General features: G+C 45.1%; 1 protein-coding gene across 1 annotated transcript; it reads left to right on the top strand.

Annotated features, from left to right (window-relative positions):
* Positions 1-443: 443 nt before the first annotated feature.
* LOC100619191 (zinc finger protein 260-like) lies at positions 444-17,589 on the top strand. The gene is made up of 5 exons (XM_056821259.1): positions 444-605; positions 1,781-1,900; positions 7,187-7,313; positions 8,706-8,801; positions 11,817-17,589. The coding sequence occupies exons 2-5, from the start codon at positions 1,868-1,870 to the stop codon at positions 13,511-13,513; spliced, it is 1,953 nt and encodes a 650-aa protein (XP_056677237.1). The 5' UTR covers positions 444-605; positions 1,781-1,867; the 3' UTR covers positions 13,514-17,589.
* Positions 17,590-21,385: the final 3,796 nt, after the last annotated feature.

Here is a 21,385-nt window from a genome sequence, read left to right as displayed (position 1 = left end):
GGCCTCCTCCCGGCGTCTTCCTGACTGGCTTCGGGGAGCAGCACCAGAGAAAGTCCCCATCGCAGCACCAGAGCCCACCTGGAGATCGAGCTGCTACCCAGAATGCCCCGCGCGGTGCCCTCGGGCCCCCTTCCTGCCTGGCACAAAGCGGGAATGCGGAGACCCCGAGGAAAGCGCCGCGCCGCGAGCTACCTTAGGAGAGAGAAGAGCTGGGAACGGGGGACGCCGGAGGCCCCGGGAAGGCCAGGAGACCGGAGCGCCCTACAGTGAGCGGGGAGAGCACAAGCTCCAGGGCCTAAATGATTCACAGGGGAGGGGCCGGGACGGGTCCGACCCTCAGTGGGCGTGTAGAATTCAAGGGGAGGAAGGGGGGGGCGGGGAAGAGAGGCTCCGGAGGAGGGGAGAGGGGGAGGGTCAGCCCCAGGGGCGGGGCGGGGCGGGGCGGGGCGGAGCAATCTAGCTGCGTAACAGGCTGCGCAAAGGCCTCCGGGAAGCCGGAAGTGAAGCTCGCCGCCAGTTTCTCCCCTCCTCCACGTCCAAAGCTTTCTCTGACTGCTCTCAGTAGCCGATTGCGGGACTCCCTCCAGACCGCGCCTGCAGCCTCGGTAATTATGACGTGGTGGCGGGGCACCGGGGGGAAAGGGACGCCCGAGTGGAGAGCGGCCCGAGGACGAGGAGCCTGGGGGAGGGCGGGCGGCAGAGAACGTGGCTGAGTTCGAATCCTGCCTCTTCAGAGTCCCTCTGGGGCCGGCACCTCCCGCCTGGGCCTCCTGGAGCCCCCCAAAGCCGCGAGCCCCTCCCCTCCCCTCGCGTCTTGGGACACTGTAGTTCGGCGGGACCGACCGAGTTTCCTGTGGGGTTGGATGTATGCCGGGGCTGCTCTGGTGTCTGACGGGGCTTGGCTGGGGTCTTCGGCTTCCTCTTCGGGACCTTCTTTGCTCCTAAAACGACCTGCGGGGAGGGACCAGGACTGGGTGCAGTTTTACCGAGCCATGCTAGGACCCAGGAGTCCTGCCTCCCAGCCTCGGGGCCCCGGACCCCCGAGCTCCTGCTCCCCCGCCCTTGGGGCAGCCTCAGAGTCATCCCATGCAAGCTCTGCTCAGACAATAAGGAACAGAGACAGGGCTGAGAGTGAAGCGGCGTTCAGGAGGACTTCCTGGAGGAGGCGGGATTATACTTTGCACTGTAGGAAAACCAGGGAGGGAGAGCCTGTGAGCCGCTACGTGGGGGACAGCCAGAGAAGGTTCTCCAGGCAGGGAGCTGGAGGTGTTCATGGACCCCCAGGAGGCTGGTGTGTCCCGGGGCCAAGTGGGTGGCAGAGAGGAGGGGGATGGGGCCATCAGGACTGGGACTGCCAGAGAGCATCCTGGGGGATTTGATGAGGAGGCTGGGCCAGAGGAAAGTCAGGTGAGGGGCTGAATGGAGGCTGGCAGGAAGGGGAAGAGAGCCCAGGAGGCCCTGCTGTCAGGGATGGGAGGCTGAGGGAGGAGGAGGGCCTTCCCCACCGGGAGGACTGTCCTCTGGCCAAGGGAGCCCCACCTGGACTGCTGGGGAGCAGCTAGTGTAGACATGAGGACATTTTCCTGTATTTCTCTGCTTTATTCTTTTACTGTCTCTGCTTTAATGAACCTAAACCGTTCACAGGAAAAGCTGCTGGGCGGCTCCTTTCCTTGGCCTGAAGGGCTGACCTGAATTTACTCGCCTGCCGTATTCTCAGTAAACCTGAACCGATTCAAGGTTCTCCCTTATTGTGTCCAAACTCCTCATTTAACCCTGGCAGAGACGAGGCCGGGAAAGCTGGAGGAGCTTCAGGGGGGACTCACTGGGGCTGCTTTGCTGCCTCCACAGGGAGCCTGGAGTGCCCGGGATGGCCTTGGAGAGGGACAGACTCGCAGCCCAGGTAAGTGCATTCCAGCCCCAGATGGAGCCCCCTCAGCCAGGGAGGCCCTTCCCTGGCTCTGACCAAGAGGGCTGGGAAGCTGCTGCCTCCTTCCAGCTGGGCCACGTCTGTCCCCACATCCCAGGCAGGAGGACCAGCCCTTCCCGGCTCTCTCCCTGGCTTTGGGAGTGATTCCTGGGCCCTGGGGCAGCTCAGACCCCAAGAGCTCCCCCCAGGCGCTGCCTCCCTTGTTGGATTTCTCCCTGGACACAAGTGAGCGCCCAGGACGGCCATCGACTCCTCCTTCTTCTTCCCTGTCTGGGGATCCTGTCTTTGCTCTCTGCTCTCCCAGCGACACTCACACCCTCTTCCTCTGCTTCTTTTCACCTGATCCCTCTTGAGTTCCCTCCAAATTCTGTCTGGGGAGGACAGTTTATGCAATCAGGAGAATTGGGAGAAAGCCTCTTTAGACTATTTGAACTTCTTCCTGCCTGGCTGGAAACTGGACTGCCTGTACCTGCTGTTTAGAGACCCTCAGCTATGGCCGAGCTTCAGCTGACCAGAAACACAGTCAGATTCTGAGACTGATGGGAGGAGTTTTCTCCTGATTGTACGTCTCGGGGTCTCGTCTGCACACTGGCTGCACATCAATCAATCAGTTCTTGCTTCTTTGTACAGACATTGGGAAGGAGAAGGACCCCTTGTCAGGGAGCTTCCTCTGTCCCTCTTCCCCAGGCCGACTTGACAAGTCCCTAATCTTTTCTCCAGTTAGAAAGCAGATGAACCAACACTGGATTGTTTCCTTTGCATTCGTTGGTCTCGTTCAATTGATCTCTTATGAGGTAGAAAAGTCTCTTTTCCCCCTGATTTTGATGTCCAGCCCTAAGCCCAGGAAAGGGCCTCGTCCTTATTGGTTAGGCAGTTGGCATACGTTGCTTTAATAAATTGATGTGCTCAGAAGAGCAGAGCTTTGATTCCTCGGGCATTTCATCTGTCACTTGTCACAGTGAAGCTTCTTGTTTTCTTCCTCATTTGCCTGGAAATCTGGTCCTTGGGTCAAGGCTATCCCAGTTGTCCAAGTGCCACACTGGATACCCCCACCCTGACTACAAGTTGCAGCCTCCCCCCTCAGAATAAGTAGACTGTAAGCACTAAGTATCTCCAGCTTCAGTGTGAGGCCTCATCTCCTTTTCCCCATAAGAACATTCATCAGTGGAATCCCCTCCATCCTCTCTCTATCTTCTCAGCCTTTGGCTTCTCCTCTGTACTTCCATACCTCCTCCTCTATGCTCTTCTCTTTCTGAGACAATAGAGACCACCTCCTCAGTCCTCCTTCTCTCACTCCTGTCTAAAGCCTTTGATGCTTTTGGTCCACTCTTCTCAACATTCTCTTCTCTCTAAGGTTTTAGGACACGGCCCTCCTGCTTTAGCTCCTGCCTCTTCGACCTGGGATTCTCTGTCTTCTCTGTTAGCTTCTCCTCTGGATCTTGTAACAGTAGGGTTGGGGTGAGGGAGTTCCTCCAGCCCTGTCTTTGGCCCTCTGCACTTCTTTACTTGGTGATCTCAGCTACCAGGGATACAAGCACCATCTCTCTGCTGATGAGTCTCAGATCTACATTTTTTGGCCCAATCTCTCCACTCTTACACCTCAAATTTCCTCACAGAGAATTCACACTAGGTGACCAGTAGACATCTTGAGCTCAGTGTGTCCTCTTACGATGGATCATTAGAGGAAATAATAAGAGGGAAAACGTCTAAATAGTTTTAAGTTTATTGATGGGAAGGTTGAGAGGAAGGAGGGTAAAAGGGTACGGGTAGGTTCTGGATCTTAACCCCAAAACCCAATTCCCATAAAATTATCTTAATGGCTGTTATCTATGCCAAATAAATTAAGTTTCCCCAAACATAATCTCACAAAATAGAGTCCAGTATATGAGCCAAGATCCCAGAAGAAATGTCCAAAGTAGGTTCAGTAGAGAAGTGGTTCTTCTGTGGTCTTCTGTCCAGCTGCCAACAACTGTCCATGCAGGTTTTCTCTCACTCAAGCTGGTATCTTCCAACGGGCCAGAAACCTGCTAGACAGATGGAAAATCTCCAATCTCCTGCAAAAGCTTCCTCCAGCAGACTGTTTAAGTTGGGACCTTAGAATCTGCACTCAGGATCTTGACTCAGCCTCCCATGTGACTTTACATCACATGTCCCTGTCAATCAAATGGAAGTTCATATTGCAAAAGACAATCTTCCTTTTCTTATTACAGTCCCAAACACATTTTTCTCTATTACCTAGGAAAAACCCCCTCGTTATACCTGTATCGTCTTCATCCCCCAGGCTCAAAACCAAGGAGCCCCCCTTGACTCCTCACTGTCCCTTAACCATGAATCCAATATGGCGCCAGGACCTGTCAGTTTGACCTTTGTAGTATCTCTCCAATATGCCTCCTTGTGTTCTGTGTCACTGCCATCCTTCTGAAGGAGGCCCACATCACCTCCCTCCTGAACTATTAAGACAATCTGCTGCTGGGTCTGTCTCCCACAAGGCTCTTCCCACTCCAAAACCACCCTCCTCCATTCTCCCACCAGAGTGATTTTCCTACAGCTCAGTTCTGATCATGTCAATCTCCTACTCTGTAAACTCCAATGGCTCCCTGTTCCCTCTGGGATCAAATACAAACCATTCTGTTTGGTGTTCAAAGCCCTCTTTCCCCTCTTCTTATTCATTACTCCCCAGTCTGTATTCTAGAATCTAGGGAACCTGGCCTCCTGGACTCCTTCTGCTGCAGAGTCGTAAAAAAAACCTTTACTTCCTGTCTTAGAGTTGATGGTGAGCATCTGTTGTGAGGCAGCAGATGGCTAAGAGGTAGGCAATTGGGGGTAAGTGGCTTACCCAGGGTCACATAGGTAGGAAGTGTCAGAGGTCATATTTGAACCCAGGACCTTCTGTCTCTAGTTCTTCTTCTCTATTCACAGAGTCACCCAACTGCCCCAAATGGAAAAGTTTCTTTTTTTTTTTGTTAACCTTTACCTTCTATCTTGGGATCAGTTCTAAGACAGAGTGATGAAGTCTCGGCAGTCAGAGTTAAGTGACTTATCCAGGTTAACATAGCTAGGAAGTGATTGAGGTCACATTTGAACCCAAGTCTTCCTGACTCCAGATCTGGCACTCTATCCACCATGGGATCTGGCTGTGTCTCGTTCCAGACATGTTCAGTGACTTTACCTCACGTCTGGAATATTTTCCCTCCACGTTTTAGATCACTGATCAATTTAAACTTCCTGTAAGTCCCAACTCAAAACTTTCTACAAGAAACCTTCCCTCGTCCCTCTCAGAGTACCTCCATCCTTTCCATTCTTCCCCATTTCTCCTAGACAGAGCTTGATTTGATTCCATGTTTCTGTGTATTGTCTCTCTCCCCCAGACTGTGAGCTCCTGGAGGACAAGGATTGTCTTTTACCTCTTGGGGAATCCCCAGAAGGGCAGAACAGGTGCTGAGTGTAGAGGGAATGGAAAGGAAAGTTTCTTATCCTTTAGATGGCTTCTCCTGTCCCTGTCTTTTCTTTGTATCTACCTCCTCTTCTCCCCTGTAGTTCTGCAATCCTACACAAGAAGCATCCTCCTAGAGTAGATGGGAGGCCACAGAAGTCTTCCCAGGATCCCTCTGGGTTCAGCTTCACCTTTAGCCTTCCCAGGTTTCCTCCTTCCTCCCTTTCTCCTTCACTGTAGTTTTTCAAAGAAGCCTCTTTCTGCTCTCTCTGATGTTCTGCTGGTACTGGTATCTTCAGTTATTCACCCCTCCTGCATTTCTGCTGCTTGGGGTATTCAAGAAGCAAATGATCTCTTCCCTTTGGGGACTCTTTCTAAAAATACTGCAGATTCCTCTTCACTAATGAACATCTACTGTTCTGTCCATGATTGTGAAGCTCACATTTGCAGATGTTGGGAGTGAAATTAACCAGAGGGTAAACTGAGGCAGGTCTCCAAGAAAGACAAGCAGAACAATACTGCCTATCACTGAAAGGGGCCAGGGGCTTGCCTCTGTTAATGCTCCAAACCCTAAATGGAAGGTTAGATCTCATTGATTGGGTTGAGGGAGCACAGAACAAAGAGGAGACAGAGTAAGTGACATCTACCACAGGATGGAGGGTGACCAGTGGTTATAGAACTGAGATGGTCAGGGATGCTGTGATTGACTGGAATCATCAGTAATAAGGGGCCAGCAGTGCCCCAGCCCTCCTTCTCGGCCCAGACTAAGAGGAAGTTTTTGTGTGAGTCCAGTGCAAGGTCAGGGCCCCGACTGGGCAGCAAACCAGACATGTCTGAGATGGTTCAAGAGAGAAGAAAGACTAAACTGACTCCCTGGGACTCCCCTGAATCTTCCAAGGCCAACGAATGCCTTGAAATGAGGCTAGAACAGTGATGAGGTGCCCAAGAGCTGGATTCTGCACTTCCCCTGTTACAGGCTGGCTGAGTGTGGAGCTGAGCCAGGAGGCAGAGAAGCAGAACTCGGGCAGTTAGCAGACAAAAGCAGTTACTGGTCAGGAGGATGAATAAGTAAATGATCTGAGATCAGCTCAGCCTTCTCCGAGGATGGGTCACCCGGGCTGCATCCCGAGTCCCCGAGCTCTGCGGAGCACCTTCTCTCCTTTGTTGTGCCTTCCACAGTGTTATCCGTAAAATATGATCTGGTGACTCATTACCTGACTGATGAGCATTTATTAGTAGAGACAGAGAAAGAGAGGGAGGGAGAGAGGGAGGTCTCAGCCGTTCTAGATCTCTTCCATTCAGCTTGCTCAGCTGGGCTTGCCAGAGTTCAAGAGATCAGGAAAGCCCAGAGAGCCAGTCAGTTCTGGGGAAGGGTCAAAAGCCCCCTCTCCCTCCCTCGCCTGCCTTTCATATTTCCTCCAGCTCCCCCCTCTGTGGCTCTGGCTCTGGCACATTGGTGACTCTCACACTGTCGCTGACTGCCCTGGGACACAGCAATGGGGCCTCAGACACATGATTCTGTGACACCTACATCCCAGCAATGTGGCCCCTGGGATCCAGGCAGCACTGGAGGTCCTCTAGAGATTTCCCTTCACTTACCAGAACCTCCTCAGCTCCCTTCCAGAACATCCTAGAGCTGCTCTTCTCCAGCTTCCACTGGGCTCTTACAGACTCAGCTTCTAGTGCTGGCTCTGACACTGACAAAGGGCGGGACTTTGGGCCCCTCCCTTCTCTGTGGGCCAGTTTCCTCCTGTAACTGACCAGAGGTGGGGTCTTCATTGTCATGTGGCTTTCAGCTCTCTCTGCTCTGCCTTGGGCTGCTGTAGGAAGCTGTGATGTTCCAGGATGTGGCCGTGGACTTCACGCGTGAGGAGTGGCACCTCCTGTCCCCTCCCCAGAAGGAGCTGTACAAGGAGGTGATGCTGGAGAATGCCCGGAACCTGCTCTCTATGGGTAAGGACCTTCCCCCTGTTGCCATCCAAAGGAATATCGCCCTCAGCAGCAGGCAGGGTTGGAAGCAGTTTTGTCATGAGGAAGGGATGAGGGCTGGTATGCTGAGTCCCAGAGCCAGAGCCCTCCTGCTGCCTGGTTCTCCTGTAAAAGGACTTTGCATCATGTAATGGGACGTTAGGGAGCTCCCTTTGGTGCTCCTGACCAATCTCAGACGTGGAAGTAATCTCAGAGCTGCTTCTCTCTCTTGTCTTTAGGACCCAGAATTAGGTCCCCCAAACCCATCTGAGAAACCTGTTCAGGCAGTTATTCCTCCCACCCTCTTCCCCTCTATTGGGGATCTTTTTCTCTTTAACCATCATAAACTCACAGCTCCGTGGTGTCCCCAGGAGATATGGTTTCTTCTTAGTCTTTCTTCCTATTGCCCTAAGCCTCCAGCAGAGCCAGTAAAGAATGGAGGGAAGGGATGAAGAGCTTATAATGACCTGCTCTTGCCCAGAGCTCTCCGGCTGCTTTTCTCTGTAATATTCTGGCACTTCTTCCTCACCACCTTCTTCCTTATTAAGTGATAAAATTATCCCTGTTTTACAGATGAGGAAATAGATTTGATTAAGTGCCTTATTCTCAGGCACCCACATAGGAGCTGTTTGTGGCGGAATAATAACTGAGGCCTTCCTGCTTCTAATCCAAAGCCCCTGCCCCCTCCTCTTCTAGCTGCTTCTCATTTGAGATAATGGAAAACTATGGATTCAGTCTATCTTTCTCTAAAGAAAATGCCTGAGAACCAAACATTAGGGTTCCAGATTGGTTCCCTGACCTTCTTCCCCCTCTTTTCCCTTCCCTAAATGCTCTGGAAAACTCCTCTAGGGCCCCCAAAGGCCCTTCTTGCACACCTCTGTGATTCTCAGAATGAATGGACTGGCTGGGAGATAGCATTGGGCGCAAGTAGGATTTTGAATTTCACAGGAAAGGAGGCAGAGCTCCAGGGGAGAAGAGTCCACGAGGCTCAAAGAGCTGGCAGAGAGGGAGGAGAATGCAGTGTGATGGGATAGAAGTCGATTCCTCAAGGTCCCTGGGTCTGGAGCTTCAGAGTGACCCCAAGCACTGACCCTTGCATCTAGTTTGGAAGTTTTGGAGTTCTTCCAGAACGGACCAGAACAGGACTGGGGGGTGTGGAGGGGCTGTTGCTCATTCAAGGCCCCCCAGGAGGTTAACAGGCCCATCCTACCCTGGACTATTGCATTACATTCACTGAGGGGGGAAGGGCAGAATCCTGGAGGAACCCCATGGACAGATTGTCTTGAGTGAAGTCACTGGACTCCCCCAACTTTCCCTCAGGAGAACTCAGTGACAAACTTCTCTCAATTCTCCTCCCTGCCTGTTCCCCATTCCTAGGGCTTCCAGCTCCCCCACAAGAAGTGATCTCTTATTTGGAGCAGAGGGAAGTCCAGTGCATGCTGAAGCCAGAAGGCCTACAGAGCTGCTGCCCAGGTGAAGGAGGACAAAAGAGGCGTGGGAAAGCCAGGGTGACCATAGGCTTCTGGGTGCTCTGGTGAAGCCAGTGCTAGATTTGGGGGCGGGAGGATCAGACATGGAATTCTTTTTCAGAGGTTTTACTAAGGCTCCGTGCGCAAGTCGCTGAACCCTTGAGCCTCAGTTTCCCCATATGTAAGATGAGGCTGTTGGATTCCCTTTTCTATCAGCTCCCTTCATGAGGTCTACCTATGATTGTTTTAGACTGAAAGGCTTGAAAGTCTCCTCCAGGAGCCAGAAGAGGTGAGCTAATCACCTCTGAGTTTTTTAGTATCCAGAAACATGTAGGAGGGCTTCTTCTATGTCGGTTTCTGGGTTAAGTTACGGGGCACATAAAGCGCTGCAGCTGACATCCCGTGCCCTCCAGGAACTCACCCTCTGTTAGAGCAGATAGCACAATGCCAACAGTTCTGTGAAATCCCTCTAGATCCCTGTTCGAAGGAAGCTCATCATGAGAGGGAAGTCTCTGCAGGGAAGGAGCAGTGGAGAGGTCTTAAGGGGGAGGTGGCCTAGGGCTTCAGGAGAGCCAGACTGAGGATTCTGGGGGGAAATATAGTATAGAAAACAAGGGAGAAGCACCAGGATAACTTACTGCAAATGGCCATGTCTAGTATTTTAGCCATGTACCTGAGAACAGATGTTGGACTACCTCCTGAGGAGAAAGACACCAAGTGAGAGTGTTTGGAGCATTGGGGAGAAATGGTTTGTTTCTCAGAGGAAGAGAGTCCTTATCTCATTAGTGTGTGAAAGGCTGAAGGTGAAAGAACAATGGGAGTCCTGAAAGGAAGAATAGATGGGCTTAGATGAGGGATGGGATGGGCTTCTTTGTTATGGAAAGGGATTTTCTCTAGTTTGCAGAAGAATGACCTTTTCCTCTGATCCTGAGGCCAGAGAGGAAAAGGAGGCAGCTGAGCTGGGTGAAAGGTGGAGGATAAGAGAGAGCTCTGCAGAGAGGTCCAGCTTTTGTTCAGTGGAATATGAGGCCAAGTTCTCAACTCAGAAGGTGAGGTAGGAGTTGTTAGGAAGCCATGAAGGAGAGCTAGAGACCAGGGATATATTTGGAAGGCTGCCTTGGTGGGTGGCAAATGAAATACATGAAGGAGAAGTCATAGCATTGCTTTGCCCAGTTGAGGATCCAGCTGACGTCAGGGAACCTCAATGTCGAGTGCAGCCAGGCAGCTGGTTTCCTGATTTTCCTTCTCTCCATTGACCTGCAGCCTATGAGCAGGAGTGAAGACTGCTGCCTTATTTGGAAGCAATCCAGGGCTAAGCTTTCCCTAAATCATCAGCCCAAGCCTTTTCCTGGTCTCAGGGTTCCAGTCTTTGTCCTGTTTTTGGACAATCGGGTGACCACAGCACCTCACTTGAGGGAGATGAGAGGCTGGAGTGAAGCCTCTAGGATCTCCAGGATTGGGTCTACTCTAATTCCAACAGAGTTACTGTTGACTGCTGAGAAATATGGGGAAGAGAGGGGCAGAATCACAACTGAGGCCAGAGGATGTATTTGCCTTCCAGGAGAGATTCCAGACTAGGATTCTGGTAGAGTTTGGGCCTGACAGAATTCCAGGACCCAGTCAGTAAACATGTATTAAATAAGAAATATGTTCTAGGAACCAAGGTAAGCTCTCCGTATACAAAGGAAGGATAATACCAATCTGGTTTGTCTTAGAGCTAACAATTTAAAATACGTATTTGAAGATCATTTAGAAAGAAGTAACAGATCCTCAATCTCACTCTCAGATGATCCAGGGAGAAAGGAGTGTTGGGGAATGGAAATGCATTTTATTCAACAGGGAAATCAGAAACTAGAAAAATGTAGAGAATGACAGTTTAAGGAGAAAAACAATCAAAGGAGGAAATAATCCCAATTCTAATGATAAAAATGAACACCATTTTCATATGGCCCCTAGTATGTGTCATATACTTTATAAATTTGATCTCTTTTGATCCTCATAGGAACCCTGGCAGTCACTTGATATTATTATGTCCAAGGTATAGTTGGAGAACCTGAGACCAACAAAATTTCTGTGACTTACACATGCTTAAGAATCTTTGCCAGTTTCTCCGGTCCAATGATAATGCACCAGCACCTATGTTGGAATTAGTTAACAGAGTATCATGAAAATGCCTTTACCTATAGGAGGTGGGAAATAGGGAAGCGAATTGTAAGAGCTTTGTTGCCCATTTCCTTACAGAAGGACCTAGGACTGAACTTAGTATATGTGACATCGTTTAAAAAATGGGCAATGCCATGTTTTCATTTAATTTGTATTTAGTGGAAGGATTTTATTAAAAAGAGGCATTAAAAGAAAAGTAATGGCTTCTCTCAAGGTGTAGGGAACTCAAAATCTTTTATACCTTGGATAAATGGAAAAAAAGATTTCTGAATTTCTTCATCTGATCTCAAATACGGGAACAAAAAATAAGGTTGAAAGCAGTCATGAAGGGAATTGCATAATGATTACACAGAAGCTGGATGATGAAATAATAGAATTATTACATTTACATGCACCAAGTGTTGTCATACCTGTGAAGAGAAAATTGAATGTCTAGACAATGAAAATGAAAGCAAAAAGATTGAAAGTAAATTGTCTAGTATTGTTGACAGAGCACGCCCAGTCACAAGATTTGGTCTCGGCTGCCAGGATTTCAGGTCATGTCAGTCATCCAGCCTTTCTGAGGTCATGGTCTGAGTTAAGAATGTAATAAAGTTAGCCTGTTCCTAATCCAAAATTTCTTATGAAGAGCCAATGAGATCATACGGGAAGCTCTTTGTTATTTAAATTGTTCTTTAAGTTTGAGGCCATGGCAATTTCAAAGGATAGATTCTGTCCATTTAATTTGGAAGATGTTTTCTTACCTGAGGAAATAAGATAGAAAGTGGTTCATTTTTTGACAGTTGAGGAAAGGAGATAGTTATATATGTGTATATATATCACTCTATATATATGTTTTACTGATTTTTTCTTTTAGAAGGAGAGATTAGACCTGAAATGAAGGCAAATTCAACAGAGGGTAGCTATCCTGTGGAAGAAATGGACTTACAAAGATTCATGCATAAACGTCCTGATAACTTTGCTTCTAGGGAATTCTGTGTTGCCCGTCAAAATTCATCTCATATTGAACATCAAAGAATGCAACCTGAGGAAAAATCTAGTGAAAATAATCAGTGTAGAAAGAATTTTATACACAGATCCAGTGTTGTTGGACATGACAGAATCCATACTAGCAAGGAATCTTATGATTGCAAACAATATGGAAATACATTCAGTGAGAGCTCCAATTTTGCTATACATCAGAGAATGCACACAGGGGAGACACCTTATGAATGTAAGCAATGTGGAAAGACATTCACTCAGAAGTCCTGTCTTGCTGTACATCAGAGGATACACAATGGGGAGAAACTTTATGAATGCCAGCAGTGTGGAAAGACATTCACTCGCACCTCCAGTCTTGCTATACATCAGAGAATCCATACTGGGGAGAAACCTTATGAATGCAAGGAATGTGGGAAGACATTCAAACAGAAGTTCCATCTTGTTCAGCATCAGAGATTGCACACTGGGGAGAAACCTTATGAATGCAAGCAATGTGGTAAGACTTTCAATCAGAGATCCCATCTTGCTGTACATCAGAGGATGCACACTTCGGAGAAACCTTATGAATGCAAGCAATGTGGAAAGACTTTTAAGCAGATGTCCCATGTTGCAGTACATCAGAGAATGCACACTGGGGAGAAACCTTATGAATGCATGGAATGCGGAAAGACATTCAATAGGAGCTCCCATCTTGCTGTACATCAGAGAATACATACTGGGGAGAAACCTTATGAATGCAAGCAATGTGGAAAGACATTCAAGGTGAGGTCCCATCTTGTTGTACATCAGAGAATGCATACTGGGGAGAAACCTTATGAATGCGAGCAGTGTCAAAAGATATTTACTTCCGCCTTCAGTCTTGCTACACACCTGAGAATCCACAGTGGGGAGAAACCTTTTGAATGCAAGCAGTGTGGAAGGACTTTCACCTGTAATTCCAATCTTTCTAGACATCAGAGAATACACACTGGGGAGAAACCTTATGAATGCAAAGAGTGTGGAAAGACATTCACTTGCACCTCCAGTCTTATTGTACATCAGAGAATGCACACTGGGGAGAAACCTTATGAATGCAATCAGTGTGGAAAGACATTCACTCGCATCTCCAGTCTTTCTGTACATCAGAGAGTGCACACTGGGGAGAGGCCTTATGAATGCAATCAGTGTGGAAAGACATTCAATCAGATGTCTCATCTTGCTGTACATCAGAGAATACACACTGGGGAGAGGCCTTATGAATGCAAGCAATGTGGAAAAACATTCAATCAGAGGTCCCATCTTGTTGTACATCAGAGAATGAACTCTGGGGAGAAACCTTATGAATGCAATCAGTGTGGAATGACTTTCATGTGCTCCTCCAGTCTTGATGTACATCAGAGAATCCACACTGGAATGAAATCTTATGAGTGTAACCAATGTGGAAAGACATTCCCTCGCACCTCCAAACTTGTTGTACATCAGAGAATCCACACCGGGGAGAAACCTTATAAATGCAAGCAATGTGGAAAGGCATTCAATCAGAGGTCCAATCTTGTTACACATCAGAGAACCCATCAGGGAGAAGTCTTGTGACTGCCAGTAGTGTGGGAAGACATTTAGTTGTGCCTTCAATCATGCTATATGTGAAAACCACACTAGTGAGAAAATTCAAAAATGAAAACTGTGTGGAAAGGTGTTCATATTCAGCTCCAGTCTTACTATGTTGTGGAGGAACTTTTCGTCCATTTTGGGAGAGCATTGTGGAATTAGAAATATGCTTCCCTAAAAACTGATTCCCAACATACCATTTATCTTGTTTTTACATGCTGGCATAGACAGGATATAATTTTGTTGGAGCCCTTACCTCTCACGCTTCTCTACCTGTCAGAGGAGCTGAGAACATGGGGATATTTGAGCAGCTAGAAAAACTCAAGTTATGTGGTTCTATTTTAAAACTAATTGAATATTGTGTGTTAATCCAAATCTCATGTGTTTTAAAATAATCAACAAATAGTATATATATATCAGGATACAGGCACTGAATTTAAGGGTACTTTTGTTAAATTTCAATATCTAGTGTTATAGAACTTTATTTACTATTCAGAAAGGAATGAATTGACACTGCAGTGGAGTCTGCAGAACTCCAAATTCAACTTTAGACTCAAGCTTCCTTAACCTCCCTAGTGTCACCGTCCACCCACATTCCATAGGTCACATCTCTGTGATCTCCCATATTGAGGTAGAGTTCTGCACTGAGTATAGTGTGAATCTTAAAACTGCCCAGACTCTACTTCAGAAGATTTGAATAAGCTTTTCCCTATTTTTTACAATGGAGGTACTTGTTCAGGAATGTATTGAGAACTTTAAAATTACTCCACCCTGTTCAGACAGTGCATTAGGGGAAGATAAAGTTGCAAATTCCTGATTGAACAATGAAAAGTCCCCAACTCATACTTGTAGTGAAGCAAAAACCCTAAGTAGGGGATCTATTTCTAGATCTAATACAAAAGGGTGTGTTAAAGTTTAATCACTGATAGGTCAAGCAACTTACAAAAGGCAAGTTTAACAAAAGAGGTGTGATGTTTTAGTTTACCCAGAGAAGGTGAGAACTAAAGAGTGGTGAGAAGTAAGAATGGGCAGTCCAGGGAAAAAGCGTCCACTGTGATTTGTAGATGTGAAAATTTAGGGGAGGTGACATGAGAAAATTTCTTTAAAAGGAGAATTCAGTTCAGGTTAGTGGTAGTTCAGTTACGAAGTTGAATTGGAGCTCTGAACTCAGTTCAGGAGTTGAGGATTTCAGTGGAGGACTGGAGCTTGCTTGAGACTATCTTGTGGTGAGTGATAAAGACTGACTCGTGTTTCCTTAAGGCTCAGGCCTAGGCCCTTTCTACTATTTTTTCTCTTCCCTTAATTCCTTCATTTATATTAATTAAAATCTCCATAAAACTCAGCTGACTTGGGAATTTTCATATTTGAGAATTTTCCCATGGTGACAACTTAACTTTAATATAAATCAAGACACTAAAAATTATCTTTACAGTTTGGCTGAATCCTTTACAGTTTTGGCAATTGACAGCCTTGGAAAACCCACATTTTTGTGATTATAATAGTGTGGAGGAATCTCATTTAGACTGTGTTGTAGAGAGTGGGCAGGCCAAAATGGTAAGGCTATCTATGGAGATGAATTTCTCCCTTGAATTTGAGGATATTCTTGGTAATTGAAAGGATCAGTGCTGCTAGGAATGAGTTATTTGAGATAAGTAATTGGTTGCCCTTCCATAGAGTTGACCATTCTTGCAATTCTATTTCCTGTCTGTACTTTGGAGGAGTAACCTTCCTTGCCCTCCCATCTATTGGTAAAATGCCAGAGGCTTAGTGTTTCCAGGTAGCTGCTTTCAGGCCACATGGCTAGGGGCAAAAATAAGGTTTAAATGGCTACTATGCTTGAAACCACATGGAGGCTTGAAAAGAGTAGACTACAGAGAGCAAAATAGGGCTAAAATCTGTTAATTTTGCCTCAGTAATCAACACCATCTGATAACAAAAGTTTAACTCTTCCTTCAATTTTCTGGAATTTTAATCTGGAGATAGAATCTTGTTAGGGTATCTGGGTTGCTTCCCACCAAAGTGAAAGAAGCCAGGAGGGTTAGAATCCAATTGTTGCTAAAACACACATATACACTTGGCTTAAGGGCTCACAGTGAACAATGGCTGTCCAGCCACTGACAATGTAAAGGAAAGGGATTTCTACTTTCCCAGCTTCAAGAGACCAGCACCAAGGACTTCCAGCTTATAGCAGCAGCGATAGTAACAGCAGCAGTAAGAACAGCAGCAGGAGGAACACCCAAGTAGTGAGGGAGGGAGGGAGGAGAAGGCAACATCAGCAAAGCCCAGAAAACTGGCACAAGGCCTTGGCAGAGGAAACATGCTTTCTTTTCAAACTAATCTAGTTAGAATGAAGAATTCTGGACCCTATTTCTGTGGTCACCATAAATGTAAGATTTAGATTAATATCCAATGCCTGAATTATATTTTTACAAAGTTTATTATCCAATAGTAGGACTGTAAAACTCAAAATTCCTTAGACTTATAAATGTTGGAAATTTCACCATTGGGATATTTCATACTTGGAAAATTTCTTACTGATAGTCTATTGGAATGGGAGCCCCATTGGCATGGGAGGTTCCTTCTCTTCCCTTCTTCAGATTACTTTAGGACAGAAACCTTTTGCTGAACAATGGAAAGGAATTTGACCTATGCTTAAGCATAGAACAGGAATTTCTTTGAGTCATGATTGATTTTAGAATTGATACAATGGAGATACTTGGAATCAATCTCCACCCTATTCAGTCCTAACAGGATTTGAGTAAGGGCTGCAGCCTAGATCAAAATTTAATTATTCCAATCTCTACCCTACTCAGGTTAACAGGATTTAGAAAGGGCTGTAGCAAAGGAGCAAAGATTTAATCATTTGAAAATATGACCTTCAACAGACATGTGCAAAGCCTCTGGGCGGTCCTGGGTTAAGCTAGAGCCTCCATTGGCACAGGGAAATTGATGGACAGTGATTGGTAAATATGAGAACTGAGGGAAGGCAACTTGGATGGTTTCCTTAAAGATCAGGGGGTCTGAAGACTCGAAATGGTTGAGGAGTTGGTCGGAGTGGTGGCAGTGTACTCTGAGAAGCTTGCTCTGAAGGAAGCTGAAGGTGGAGGCCCCTGAGACTGTTTCTCCATTTTGGTCACCTGAGTAATAGGGACTGATCTCTTTTGTTTGCCCCAGCTATCTAAAGGCTTGGGCCTTTTGGCCCAGCCTAAACAGAAGGGGTATTTAAGCCCTATTCCCTTCTCTCCCTTTTTCTCTCTCTCTATCTCTAATTCCTTTCTTCCTCCTATTGTAATTAAACTCCATAAAAGGTTGACTGCTGACTTGAGTTTTTCATTTAGGAATTACATAGCTGAATTCCTTCGGGACCTTAAATTAATATATATCAGTCTTTTAAAGTGATTCCCTTGTAACAGGACTATGTGACTAAGTCGTATTAAAATTAAATCTTAATAATAAAAATATATTTTAAGGATTTATTTGTGATCATTAGAAATCAAGGAATAAAGAGGATACAAAATAAAGACCACTTGTGAATGGCTGATCAGCCATTTCAAAACCCTTGCCTCACCACTGCGACCATATTCACTGCTTCCTCTGGAAGTGGAATGGAGACTTGGAGGAGATGTGACCAAGAATCTTGATCATTCTGGTGGAAGTGTATAGTAAGCTGAAGAGTTCCAAATGAGAGATGCTCTCTCTTGGGAGCCATCTAGGAGTATGATGCCCTGGAATCAATTTCCCAGCTCCTTCGGTATGTGTTCATCATAGCCCATCCATTCACATTTTTACAAATGTGGGAGGTCGGGATTATAATTGTACTTCATTTCAGCTACTAAAATTGACCCTTTACACCTCATTACAAATAACTCACAGACAGGCAAAATTGTCATAATTGTTCAAAGAAAAAATCTTAAATTCATGCTTGAAGACCCCCTAAAATCAATTTGACATATTTAGCTCATTAAATTTTCCAAAGGGTGTTATATAATTGTAACCAGTTTTGGTGAAGTCCATCTATCACCTATGCGACAATTAACAATAAAAAGCTGTTTTTTTTTTTTCCCATGGGTTTATTCAATATTTGTTCAGTATCATTATAGGGGAAAGGTAACAGAATACAACAGTAGTTAAAACACAGTAGATTAAAATGAGTCAGTGTAACGGAATAGTATTGACCAGATTAATGTATGAACTTGAAACAACAAAATTAAATCTTAAAGCAGACAATAAGCAAAGTGCAATAAAATAGACTTTCATAAACCAGTGGAGTCTGAAAAGGCTTAAAATTTTTCACCTCCAGTCTCTTTATATCTGTTCAGATTTCCTTTTTTTTTAAACCCTTACCTTCCATCTTCAAATCATTACTATGTATTGGTTCCAAGGCAGAAGAGGGGTAAGGGCTAGGCAATAGGGGTTAAGTATTGTAAAAATGGAGATTTGAACCCCAGACTTTAATCCCCAGATGTCCTTGGTACTTCCTAAAGTTCCACCGATTCTCACCTGAGTTTGAGATCACCAATTCTTTAAGGGGGCTCTCTGCCAACTTGCTCTCTCTCCCTACTTCCGCTTCTTAGCACATGCGGCTCTCTACCAGGTAGGCAAGATGTAGAGTGAGTGGTTGTGAATGGGATCTCTGGGCCTAGACTCATGCTTTCTATATTTGTATTTTATTTCTTAATTTTTAATAAACCTCTAAAAAATACCTTTAGCAAAGAAACTAATTTTAATCTCAACAGTTGGCGAACCACGTTGGTTGTGACAAAATACCTTCAATCTTCTGATCCTTTCTCTACTGTAACTAAGTTCACCTTTTAATAGCTAGTGCCTAGTTTTGTTTTTAAGCCACGTTCCTCCAAGAATTTTCAGAAAAGCGTCATGATCTGGACCTGTTCGATTCAAATTGCTCCTCCTCCCGCTCACCTGATGCCAGCCCATCCTGCCCGGCCAGCAATCCGGACCTGTGGTCTCGATCACATTGCAACCCACCCGCCCAGCCCCAGCTAACTCTAGCCTCAGAGCCTCAGAGCAGATCGTTCATCACCCCAGGCCCAAGGCTAACTTCCAACAGCTGGTAAAAAACGGGGTTGTTTTTTCTTTAGGATACAATCAGCCTCCACATGGACTGGGGGCAGGGGATAGCACTGGGGGAAAAAGAAGGAAGATACTTTTCCAAACAGGAACTTAAAGAATGGCTACTTTAAAAGGATATCTGTTGATTGTACTAATACTTTTATTTATTTCACCTTAGTGCCAGGGGAATTATTTAGCTCCCTGCAACTCTTTAGCCAAATTTGAGATTCCTCACTATGGGGAGTCCCCTGAGTGAATTGAGAGCCAGGCTTAGAGATGGGAGGTCCTTAGTTGAAATCTGGCCTCAGACACTTCCTGGCAGTGTGGCCATGGGCAGGTCATTTAACCCCAATTGCCTAACCATTACCAATCTTCTGCCTTCTGACAATAGGCATCTAAATGGATAAAAAAAAAAAGCCAAGAAACTTTAAAGAAACTGGAGGTTATATTTTTAAGGTTTTTCAGACTCCAGTGTTTTATAATAATCTCTGTATTCTATTGCATTTTACTGATTGCTTTGTTTAAGATTTAACTTTGTGATTTAAGTTCATATATTACTGGATTCAATACTATTCTGTTATACTGAATCATTTTAATGTACTGGGTTTTAACTAATGTTAGCTTTTTCCCCTATAACCATAGTGAACAAACATTATTGAGTAGGCCTATATAAAAATAGCTTTTCTATTTTTGACTTTGTAAATTGCAGAGGATAGATGGACTCTATCAGAAAATTTGCTATAACAACCTTTGGAAATTTTAATGAGCTAAATATCTCAAATTGATTTTAAGGGTTTTAGGCTTTAGACATGATTTTTAGAATTTTTCTCAACAATCTCTGGACATTTTGCCTACCCTTAAAACGAAGTAAGACCCATTTTATTAGCTGAAGTGAAATACAATTATACTCCCAACTCCCACATTTTGAGAATGTGAACGGAAGCCGGGAAGTTAATGCCAGGGTATATAGAACTCCTGGAAGACCCCGAAAAGTGGAGCATCTCTCATTTATAACATTTCAGCTCATTTTACTTCCACCAGAATGATATCTAGAATTCTTGATAATGTTCAAAACCAGAAATAAGTCTTACTTTGTTGAAAAATGTGTTTACCGAGGTTCAAAGATTTGCTATGTTTTTAAAAATTGTGACAAATATCCATCAGTTCATAGGGTTTTAAAATGCCATATAGCAACTTATGTGAAAAAATGATAGTGTTTGTTTGCTATTGTAATTAACTGGAGTATTGAGAATTTTGGGGATACTGATTCCTACATATTTGTAATACTGGGGAATACTGCATTCTGGTGAAGTGGAGCAAAGGCTTGTGGGGATTGAAGTCCTGAGTTCAAATCTCAATTTTACATTCTCCCCCGTTTGATCCTCTGGGAAGAAGTCCACCCCCAAAGGATCATAAAAACATAATCAATTTAGAGATTACAATGATTTGAGGATAAGAGAAAAAAAGAACAAAACCAATAATTGCTGGACGCATTGACAGAAAGCCAGTTAGGGGGAAGTCCCCTTTGGCATGAAAGTATACATACAAATAGATGTTCAATCAACCACACCCAAAGTTCAATTTTGTGCAACTTGTGGACTGGAGGCTTCTTCATGGTGGCTTCTCCAACAGTTCAGTTCTGGATTCAGAGACGTAGCATCTTCTTTACCTAAAATTCTTCTCAAAAGGAATTTAAACTTTGCAATTTAAATAATGATATTTTTTACATTCCCCCCATTAAGAGGGTGCTTGAAAAATACATTATCACTTAAGGATGCATGGCTGAGGTATGAGGTATATGAATCAATTGGTAAGAGAATTTAACAAAAACATATATCTGAGTAAGTTTTTTCCTCTTTGCTCCTTGTAAGTTCACAAGTTGCCTGACCTTTATAGGTACTTAGCACCCCTTTGTAGTAATTCTAAAAATAGGCATGGCTTAAGTATGTGTGGAGTAGAGGTCTTCACATTTCTGATCTAAGTAGAGTTCTCACATTTTAGATCTAAGTAGCTTCACTGTTTAAAATGGAGAATGGTCCCAATAGCGAATTGTCCCAATGGAGAATTCCCCAATGGGGAATTTTTTAACGTTCACAAGTCTGAGAAATTTCAAGATTCACAAACCACAATGCCAATCAAAATAATGACAGTGCTCAAAACTCGGAAAATGATGATACCCAACACAATGCCCAACAACAATATATAAGAAATGGAGCTCAATCACGCTACACTCACGGTGAACACCCCCAACAGGGTGGAGGGTCCCAAAAAACTGCCCAAGCATCTTTATGAAGGTGTGAGGGGAGGTGAGGTCCTTGGAATCAAAGAATGAAACCTTTGATTTTCCAGACCCTAATATTTTAATGCCAATAATATCTATACACTCCCCCCCCCAAATAGTAAGGAACCTCATGTCATTTTAAAGGTAGGAAATTCATTCTATGACTATCTTTTAGACACTGGAGCATCTAGGTCAGTTCTAGTAAGCAAACCAGTTGAGAAATGTGATTCTATTGGCTCTCTAAATGTAGTAGGTGTTTCAGGAAAACCGTTAAAGGCCCCAAAACTTTCTCCTTGCATGGTAGGCGTGTGACCCCTAACTGTTGAACATTCTTTTCTTTTAATGCCTGGATCCCCCACAAATTTTCTGGGGAGAGATTTACTATGCAAATTACAAGCCACAATAATGTGCGCCCCAGATGGCTCTCTCTCCTTAGAAGTGCCCGAGGAAACCTTAAATTTATTCCATGTACTTCTCTCAGAAAGCCAGGAGGCAAATGAGCATCC

The sequence above is a fragment of the Monodelphis domestica genome, chromosome 3 (genome assembly GCF_027887165.1).
Source record: "Monodelphis domestica isolate mMonDom1 chromosome 3, mMonDom1.pri, whole genome shotgun sequence".
Classification (NCBI taxonomy): Eukaryota; Metazoa; Chordata; class Mammalia; order Didelphimorphia; family Didelphidae; genus Monodelphis; species Monodelphis domestica.
This window is presented reverse-complemented; position numbering and strand designations above follow the sequence as displayed.